The following is a 10,450-nucleotide window of genomic DNA, read 5'->3' as shown; positions in this document are numbered from 1 at the left end:
CAATCAGAGTCAAGCAGCTTAGCTAATTGAATATTAAAGAGAAGTGGCCCAAATGGAGTTGAGTCTTCCTGCAGGCTTTCTATACCACGCGAGAATGGCTTGAAACAAGGGAACAAAGGCCTTTTTACCACATAAAATATTACAGAGTCCATGAAAGAACTTCAGATATTACCACAAAGTCATAAAATACGTGTGGCAGGGCCCCTTTAAGCAATTCACTTCACCTGCATATCTTACTGGGACACTTACAAAGAAACATTAATGCTTTTTGCTACACTCGTTCTGCTGTGGGGCAACTCACAATGTCTGCTGTGAAATTGTTTTGTCTGGGTGACAATAAAAGTGGTCGAACTAAATATAATCTTTTTAAATTCTTTAGCCAGGCTCCAACATATAATGGACATTTGTTCACACTTCTTTCACATAACACCCAAACAAGTAGTCAGTGTGAGTTGATGATTATGGTTTATTGATTGTGAAAAGCAGAAAATCTACAAACAGACAGCATCAGACCTCCAGCAGTCTTAGTCCGACCCCAATCCAAAGACAAACATCCACTCCACCTGCCCCGGTTGCCTGGGGTTTAAAGGCAGAGCTTCATTAAAAGGAAGGGTGGGAGGGACTTGTTGCTGGACAGCCAATCAGCTGACAGACACACATTCTGAACACCACCCAGCTGGTCCAAAGGAAGCTGCTCAAGCCTTCCTCTGAGCCACGTGGGCAGAGCCAGGTGCCAGGACCGAAAAACCGTTTCCACATTATACATTCACTAACATCGACATCATCCACTTCCAAAAGAAAAAACAAAAACACCAAAAACCCCTGTTTCACTTCCACACAGCAAAGCACCCCAGCCGATTAATAAAATACTCAAACACACACACACACATTTACACTCAATTTTCCTTATTTACTGCCAAGAATTGGAATGTTTTCTCTTTAGAATTGAAAGTCCTTTTTACATTCAGATAAGTTATATAAATCAATTGTCTATATGGCAAAAGGGAAAAAGGAAAGGCAGGGAATGCAGATCTAATTAAAAAGAATCAGGGAAGTACAATATAGTACTTACAGTCAAAGAATTGATTGTAAAATACCACTGTTGGTTTATAAAGCACTGAATGGCATTCCTGATCTTCGGCTACATCGTGAACGTCTGGGACAGGTCTGCTTTTTGTCTCCAGAGTAAAAACTAAGCATGAAGAAGCAGGGTTTAGTTCTTTTGCACAACATACATCTTGTTCTATTTTAGCTTGCCTTTATTTTCTATACTCTAGAACTGGTTTTAAATGTACTTTTGTAGTGCACTTCTTTTGGACTTTGTCTCAATGTTTTGGTGTTTTTACATACAGCTCTTTGAATCGCCTTGTTAGTTAAATGTGCTATATAAATACACTTGCCTTACCCTGAACTTACATTTAACTCCAAGATGGTGAAAGGTAGGCCTCCTTTCAGCAGCTCTTTCCAAAAATGGATAAATAAAAGTGGATGCTGTCCATCCCCTCTCCCGCTGGAAAAGATGACAGTGATTTTCATCTGTGTGCTCTCAGCATTTTGACTGAAAAGGGAGATTAGATGGACAGCACCACACACTCAACACATACATACACACACACACACACACACACACACACACACTTCACTACCCAGTCTACACCACACCAACCCACAGCCACACATACACACACACACACACACACGACCAGTGTCAGAGGGGCAGCAGTGTCTATGACAATTTGGGGCTAGGAGCAGGGCTGGTGGAGTTGTTGTCCTGATTTGCTGCCTGGGTTCCTCGTGGTGGAACCTCGATGATACGTGGCTTGTCAATGATTCGAGCGCGGCGGTCGCCTTTTTCTACGATTCCGATTATCCACGCTCCGCCCGCCGCCCCCTGGCCTCCAGCTCCGGAGCTCTGGCTCTTCATCTCCGAGCAAAACTTGGCCGCCTGCTCTCTGGGCAGACACATCAGCAGCCCACCTGGCGGGAAGGAGAGGAAGATGGACTTTAAGTGAACATCCATTAGTTGCACTATTGGTCAAAAGTTTGGGGTCATTTAGAAATTTCCATTGCACTCCATTATAGACAGAATACCAACTGAGATCAGTTGCATTGTTTCTTTAACCATGGAAGCAGGTTTCAGATTACGTTATGTGCTTACATAATTGAAAAAGGCTTCTCCAATGTTTTCTTAGTTTTATAAAATAAAATCAGATTAGGAAACAGAATGAGCCTTTGGAACAGTGGATGAAGGGTTGTTGATAATGGGCAATGTAGATATTGCATTAAAGTTCAGCCCCCCACTCAGATCAGCTGGTATTCTGTCTATAATGGTGTGGTGTGGAAATTTCTAAGTGACTACAAACTTTTGACCAGTAGTGCATATTCTCAATCATCATATCATTATGGCTTGACCCATGTTGCATTACCACCTTCTTCGGGGTTCCAAAGATCCAAAAAAAGCAAAATACTTTGATTTTGGATGAAATCACTTTCAATCCCAAAATGTATTGCCAACCACACCTTACAGCATGTTTACATCCTGCATTCTAGGGCTACCAAATACAGCAAGAAGGTACACGGTTGTCCCAGGCCTTTCTATGTGGAGTTTGCATGTTCTTCCCGTGTCGGCGTGGGGTTTCCATACCACTAAAAACATGTTCCCCTCTCCCGCTACCAAGCTGATGTGTGGTGAGTGTCTGGCGCCGTAAGGCTGCCATGCATCACCTAGGCGGGTGCTACACATTGGTGGTGTTAGAGCATAGTCCTCCTCCCCTGAAGCTCTTTGAGTGTCTATGATAAAGCGCTATATCAATGTAATGAATTATCATAAATTACTAATTAATAACAAATATTTGAAGCTTCTGATCGGCATTCAGCTGGTCAGTGCCAGACCTCGGCACAACAAAGTGGGGTTACGCACGGCCGTTCTATTTCTACCTCCACTGAATGGCCTGAATGATACCAGGCTGCTGCAGAAGAACCCCACAGGTCTCTACACATCAGACTGCTTGGCTAGAACGTCCTCAGCTGACATGGACCGAATAGAGCCGCAAAAATTAGCCAGCGGCTTGCAGACATTTAGTGGCTTAATAAAACGGACAAAAAACGTTGTAAATTTCAGCCTGCACGTCCATTTTTTTTAGGGTGCATTTTATAAAATTTTCTGAGGATTTGGATACTACAGTATTGAAGGAAAAACAAAACAAATATTCCAATCCCAAAATTAAAAATCAAATACATAACCAACAAACGGATCTCTAAAAAGAAATCCTCCTGTTAAGCCAGACTCATTCCAACTCAGGGTGAGACAACACACATCCAGTATGTCACTAGAGTAATATCGCATCTCGTAGAATACTCGGGTCCAGCCCTACTACGTTTATTCACAGATACACAGACAGGAAAACATTTAGTGTTGGGTAATCTCAGTTTTCATACCAGACGTCTCTGCTGACTTGCCCTGCAGCAGGCTGAACGCGTTCCCACAGGCTTTACTGATGGCAGCCATCTTGGCTATGATTGGTAGGTTGTGGATGACGAAGGCCACCTCGTTTCGTTGCTGTGCTGCCAGGTTGTTGGCGTGTCCCAGCAACCCAAAACCAGTCACGTCTGTTGCGGCGTGAGCCTGGAACTTGTGCATCAGGCCTGCCGCTGGAGACAGAAATTAACTTCATGAATTTTAAATCACAACTACAAAAAGTCACAGAACGATTTCTACTTTAACTGGGCCAAAAGCATCTAAAGAGTAGGCCAAGTAATGTTTAGGAAATATGTCTCCCCCCCCACACACACACACAAGGAAATTAAAGACCTTAAGGCTGAGACTAAATTCAGACCAATGGTGTGTGTGTGTGTGTGTGAGAGAGAGAGACATTGTCTTTTTTTTTTTAATAATGTGAAGCACTGTGTTACATGGCTTTTGACTGAAAAGTGCTATACAAATAAAGATTGAGTGATTGCATTATGACACCAGTGTATTTTTACCTGTGCGGTTTAGCGTCGCCATGGAGAACATGGCTTCCTGATAGGCTTCTTTTACTTCCTCTTTGGTGACGACTAGCTTGATCTTGTTCCACCTTTCAGTCTGGTGAGATATAAACAGAGAGACAGTAAGGTGCACATAATGGGGAGGTGAACGTGCAAGCACAGAAGCATGTCAATAACAATAATAATAATAATAATAATAATAATAATAATAATAATGTTCATGTGAGCGGAATCGAGTGGCCGACCTGATCGAGCCATTGGTGAGCATTCACAGCCACCTGCGTCCCCAGAGGTTTAGTCAGAACCAAGACGTCCCCTGGAACAGCGCCGTCCGGCCTGGAAAGACAAAAACAAACCGCACACAGTCAAAATCATCATTTGCAAGGGAGGGAAATGGGGGGGGGGGGGGGGGGGGGGGGGGGGGGGGGGGGGGTTTGATTGTGACAGTAGATAGACAGGAAAGGTGGGAGAGAGATGGGGGATGACACGCAGCAAAGGGCTGCAGGTCGGACCGAACCCAGGCCGCTACAAAGGACTCAGCCTACATGAGGCGCGCACTCCCACTGGGTGAGCTGGAGGCCGCCCCATGATTTGCAATTTTACATATAAACTATGTTTAAATATTGCATATGCCCTTAGGCTCCAAACGCCTAAATTGATAAAGAAGAGGAAACGCCCTGGTAATGCAATTACACCTTTTCTTACAATATCTTTTGGTCATTTTTAACTATTTCAGATCTTTATCGGTCATAGTAGACATACAGACAGGACGGGGGGTTGACATCGAACAGATATGTGGTGGTAATAATTTCTTATGGTTAGAATACTTTTTTTTATTTTATGACTTTTGGGGGTTACTTTATTGTGTACTTATGTATTTGGTTTATTCAACGTCCTTTGTATTAATGGCTGGGAAAATGTAACTAGGGTGTTAATTGGACAAGGACAGCCATGTTGAAAGGTAAATCTATACTGAAATTGTACTGCACTGGAAAAAAAGAAAGTTACAAAAAAGCAACCACCAGAAAAAGAAAAAAAAGAAAAGAAAAGCTGAACAGGTTATCTTTGCTTTTAGGAAGCGAACATTTGGAGATAAATAATTTTCAAAGGGACAGCAATAGAGGGGCTAATGAAATGCATTCTGGCAAATCTCAGAAACCTCTAACAGAAGTTGAGCCACATGAGCCAAAGTGGGAACATATAAATGGGGGTTTAACAGTTTAACTGACTCACATGATGAACTCATTGGGCTGGCAGACAACTGAAGCTACTCCTCCTACGATGATCCAGGGGTTGATCACCGTCTGGCCACCCGTCACCGACGTCCCTCCCTCCTCTGCCGCATCGCGAAACCCTTGAATAATCAACGGCATCACCCGCTCACGGTCCTGTGTCGTACATGCACATCCAAAAGGGTTACGAATCATAAAAGAGGACTTTACCTGACCTTAAGAAATCAACGTATATGTTTAAAATCCTCAAGTCAAAATGATACACTGCATTAATTGTAACATGCACACATTAGTAGTAGAGGATACACAACAGTGACATCAATAAACAAAAGCAAGTCAACTCAACATCTTGGCATCCACCCACGAACACACATAACGCTACCTTGTCATTCATCTTCTGGCTGACGCTCAGTAGCATCAGCATGTTGTCGCACTCTGTGATGCCCATAGCGTAGAGATCACTGAGGACGTTGGCACACGCTATCCTACCCTGAGAGACAGACAGAGAACATGAGAGAGAGAGAGAGAGAGAGAGAGAGAGAGAGAGAGAACAAACAAGTTAAATGGATTAGACTAATATTGTTAAATTTAGGTGAGAGTGTTTAGTGAAGAACCCTTCACTATTTATCCAAAACACAGTTTATCAACTTTTTTATTGAACATTGATAGTACAGGGTATGTACATAGTAACAGCATTCACAAAAGGACCAATGCTCACAATATTTTTTTGTATGAGTTATTACCCCCCCCTCCAGAACATGTAGGACACCCATCGAGAAAGCAAAAAGGATAGCCATAGGAACAATGACAATAATGATAATAATAACAACGGTAACAATAGCGGTATTAATAGTAATAATACTAACAAAAACAAACAAACAGAATAAATAAAAAGGAACACAAATAAACATAGGCTCACCATTGCGGAAACTGTGTACTACACACTATAATTCTCATGGATGAATAACAACTATAAGTGCTAGACGGCTGCTAATTCGGCACAGTTTTAAGCTTACCCAAATATTTCAGCACTGGATCCCAGACAGAAAAGAATTTGCCCCTGGACCCTCTGAGAGTGTATTTTATTTTCTCTAACTGTATGGGCTGCATAAGGTCATTAAACCACAGAGATAGTTTATCAACTTTTAATGAATCAGTTTTATTTGTGAAACACAAAGTAGGCGACCTCAGCCCCAGCACTGGTAATCCTCCTCAGTAGTGGAGGGGTATAAATAGGCAGCATGGTCACATACTGTACAGATCCACACTGGAAGTAATTACTGAAGTTACAGTTGCGTCTGCATGGGGATCATTTTTGGAAAGAAGTTCTATGGGAATAGGGAGTTGGTGAAAACAGCCTTTGGGCCTAAATGTCACACTATGGTCCCAATCTTGCACCCGACGCAAGGTTCTTTGCTATTTTAAGAGCGTCCTGGGACCACGTCGTTACGATAGCAAATGCACCTGCACCCATCCGTGCGCCCATGGGTGTGCTGGTCTTACAGGGAGGTGTGTTCAGGGGCATTCTGGGCGTATTGCTATCTTGCGACAGCTGAAACCGATTGCGCCATTAACCAACAAAAACCTGGTATAAAGTCAATAACGCAGCATTTCGTTGTTATTTTAACAGCAAATTAGTGAAATGCGCCAAAGGCTTATGCACAGCGTGCACACAGGGATGACGGTGCAAATCCGCCACCATTAAAGCAATGCGCCAAGGCACAAATGCGTCTGGCTTTTAAAGGGAACAGGAGATGACACTTTGATTGGTTTATTGCATGTTATGCCCAAAACACACTTATGATTAATAAAAGACACTAATTACAACCCTTTTGAATCACTGCTGGTCTGGTTTTCTGTTACAGGTCTTTATGATTATCAGATGGAAAATTAACACAGTTTCAGAAACATTTAAAAGTTACATATAGTAATTTTGAGCAGGACACTCTTCCTACCCTTGGGCATTTCAAGACGGTTATTTCAAATCCTTTTACCTCAGTGTGCAATTGATTTTATTGAGTATTATTTATTTGTTTTGTGTTTTCTGTGTTTATTTTTGTGTTTTATGCGTTTGTTTCTTGTATCTCGGCATCGGTAAAAATGAGGGAGACCAGACTCAAAAGTTTTCCGAGATTTAAAAGACCAGGCAGAAAACTCACCATCATGTAAGGATCCTCCACCAGAGGGTAGAAGAAGTCTGTGGTCTGGACCAGGGAGAGTCCTCCATGCCTCAGGGGAATCACACAGCAGTCCATCCCTACACCTGGAAACACACAGCAGTGGGGAAGGAAAGGCACTTGAACGTTTTGTAATAAAATACAATAGCCTTGTAATAAGTATTAATCTATCCCACGCGTTCAGTTTTTAGTTTAAAGTGAGAATACTACTTTAATAGTTTGTGTTGTGTGTGTGTGTGTCTGTGTACTTATAGCACTGTTGTTTATTATACTGTAGGTACTATTTATTACAGGACTGTCACACAACATTGCATTACAATGTATGAACAAGAAAGTTTAAAAACAGGGGTTTCTACGTCTGTTGTCATTCAGGGTAACGACATACAAGGCTTTCCACATTCTGTTGCTACACCTCTAAAAAGCAGTACACGTTAAGTAACTTAACTACATCACTTCCACTCAGCATTGCGTAACACCTTTACTAGAAGAAATATTTGACTAAAACCGTGAACTTTGCACTCAACGAATCAAAATATTTCTGCTGAATCATGCTCGCGTATGGTAATTTGGCTACTCACGGAATTTGAACACTCTCAGCTAGCTAACGATTAGGATGTCTACATAATGTTAAAGTTATATGCATTTACGATGTAGCTAACACAGTGATCACTTACGACTGTAAGTAGGTGATACATGTTTACAAGTTAGATAGCGTATGAACTATTAAAAACAAACTGATTTTATTCGCCTGTAACGTTAGCTGTCCATCTGTCAAACGAGTTGCCATAATGAGTTAACACCAACACAAGCTAGCATCGTTAGCAACAGCTACGCTAGATAACTGACGTTAACCGACAGGGTTTTGATGAAAGCTAGCTAGCTAGACCTGCTAATTACGAATACGTTTCTTACCGAGGCGGGGGCCGGGCAACTGTTGGCCGAACTCCAGTGCTTGGTCATCGGCCTTCCCCGTCCCGTCGGCCCGGTCCGTCTCCAGTCCCGCCAGGAGTTTGAGCAGAGCCTCCTGCGGGACCTTGCAGCCTCATCCTTTCAGGTCCGAAAATGCTGTGAGACGGAACCCGCGCTCCAGGCCGTGGTCCTCGGGTTTGAAAGGCTTGTATCCGGGGGGGAAACATCCTTCGGGTCCCACAGCCTCTGCCGCGGGAGGCGGGGAAGTTGAGCCTGACATGCCCGTCTGAGAACGACTACAAACACGCAACGCCAGTCGCGCACAACGGTTAAAAAAAGACGCAGGGATGAATGGAGCGTGTGTCCGGCGAGCGCTGCTTGAAACGAGAGACGAGTGTAAAATAAAAGCCTGCCGATGCAACTTCCGGTCGGAACTTTCACCGTAAAAATTCACAGTGTGCAAAGTACAATAAAAATACGCTAAATTTAAGAATCAGTAACCTTACACGTCTACAAATCCCTTTGAAGTGAATTGTTACATTTTTACAAAATGTGTATTAAAAAAAACATATATGTTTATTTAGCGTATTTGTTTTGTCATATGTGCTCGTGCCGTGTTCTCCAAGTGGTAGGACAGGTCTCAGCAGCTACAATGAGTCCCCCCCCCGCAGCTTGAATGTCAAACTCAACATGTGCGCAGACGTCTTATTTTGAAGGTGGAGTCTACAATTTCCGGTCCCTTCTGTTGCTCAATGGGCTCAACGTTCAACTCGGTATCAAACATCGATCCATGCTGAGTATCTGCCGACTACACAGTTAAAATCAACTGGATCAGAACATTTCTCTGTAACCCAGACATTATTCGGAACTTCATGTTGTAATATACATACATTTTCTCTAAATAAGGTCTTATTCTGTGAGGAAATAATTTAAGTTAACGTCCTTTAAGTTACGTGTTTTTAGGAAATGTGTGTGTATGTAAGGAAAAGGTGTAACTGTGCTCATGTCAAATGTGTGCGAGTATGCTTGAGTAGATAATCAATGATGCCATGTAATAAGTAATATAATTTAATATAATAATATAATATATAGTATGTACTGTAACTGAATTAGATGAAGAAGGTGCTAGATCATACCCTTACTGTTAACACACGATGAGCTGGGACTGACAGGTTACATCAATATGGGACAGTGGAAAAGTACAAAATACCTAGAGACAGGACGAGAGACATAGGTTGGGAAACAACTGTTATGAGTGTGGTCATGTGAGAAGTTGTGTAAGAGTTACACTCTTACACTCTTCTTAAAACCCACCTCTTTTCAGTGGCTTTTAACACCAGGTAGAGTTTTGATCTTATGTGTATACCTTTACCATATGCTGGCAGTGCATGTTATTGTATCTTATATTTTTTATTGTGCTTTTATTGTGTTCTCTATTTATTCTGTATTACCTTTTTGTGCAGCACTTTGAAAAGCCTTGTGTTTGTTAAAATCGTGCTATAAAAATAAAGTGGATTGGATTGGTGTTACATGACTTATAGGTACACTCCTTCTTCAGAGGGCTGCAGAAGAAGTCATTGGACCAGGGGGCTAGGACCTGGCTCAGCCAACCAATGGGAAGAGACTACAGGCAGTAGAACAGTATATTAACTGTCTGATTTATCAGAATCAGACTCAGCTTTATTTGCCAGGCTTGTTAAGGCTTGTGGAAAGACACTGTTCCTGAGTCTGGTGCTTTCGGCCCGTTTCCTGACTCTGGACGTGTATCAGTCATGAATGGAGGGCAGGTTGTCAGCAATGGTCTTTTCTGCAGTCCTAACTGTCCGTTGTAGTCTGCTCCTGTTTAGGAAGAAAGGGGCCAGTCTACGGAGCCCCCAGGGTGAAGTAGGGTGGCCCACATCGATGTGTCAAGTAACCCTGTTGCTTTATTCCTTGTATAAAAGTTGCTCTTATTATTCCAGCTATAATAAACCACCTTAAATGAGAGAAATGTTTCTCTTCTGTCCTGACTGACCATTTGGACAGAGACAATTCTTTCTCTGCTAATGTCCAACTATTAAAATATTACCATTTAAATTAGCTAATTTCCACAAACAAATGCTGATTTTCATCAAATCATTGTAAATGGTCTGCAATCACGTCATA

At 42.2% G+C, this 10,450-nt stretch overlaps 1 protein-coding gene across 3 annotated transcripts; it reads right to left on the bottom strand.

Moving 5' to 3' along the window:
- Positions 1-448: 448 nt before the first annotated feature.
- On the bottom strand, positions 449-8,707 carry sephs3 (selenophosphate synthetase 3). Of its 3 annotated transcripts, none has more exons than XR_004332868.1 (9): positions 8,309-8,707; positions 7,379-7,482; positions 5,602-5,709; positions 5,221-5,375; positions 4,233-4,323; positions 3,985-4,084; positions 3,439-3,651; positions 1,677-1,977; positions 449-1,637 (listed from the first exon to the last, which is right to left on the bottom strand). XR_004332868.1 is itself a non-coding variant. In XM_032522057.1 (9 exons), the coding sequence occupies exons 1-8, from the start codon at positions 8,583-8,585 to the stop codon at positions 1,727-1,729; spliced, it is 1,299 nt and encodes a 432-aa protein (XP_032377948.1). In that variant the 3' UTR covers positions 449-1,600; positions 1,681-1,726. The 3 variants fall into 3 exon arrangements, 1 of the variants encoding a protein (XP_032377948.1); XR_004332869.1 differs by having other exon boundaries at positions 1,674-1,977; positions 8,309-8,585; XM_032522057.1 differs by having other exon boundaries at positions 449-1,600; positions 1,681-1,977; positions 8,309-8,585.
- Between the last annotated feature and the right edge of the window lie 1,743 nt (positions 8,708-10,450).

Source organism: Etheostoma spectabile, chromosome 7 (genome assembly GCF_008692095.1).
Source record: "Etheostoma spectabile isolate EspeVRDwgs_2016 chromosome 7, UIUC_Espe_1.0, whole genome shotgun sequence".
Taxonomy (NCBI): Eukaryota; Metazoa; Chordata; class Actinopteri; order Perciformes; family Percidae; genus Etheostoma; species Etheostoma spectabile.
This window is presented reverse-complemented; position numbering and strand designations above follow the sequence as displayed.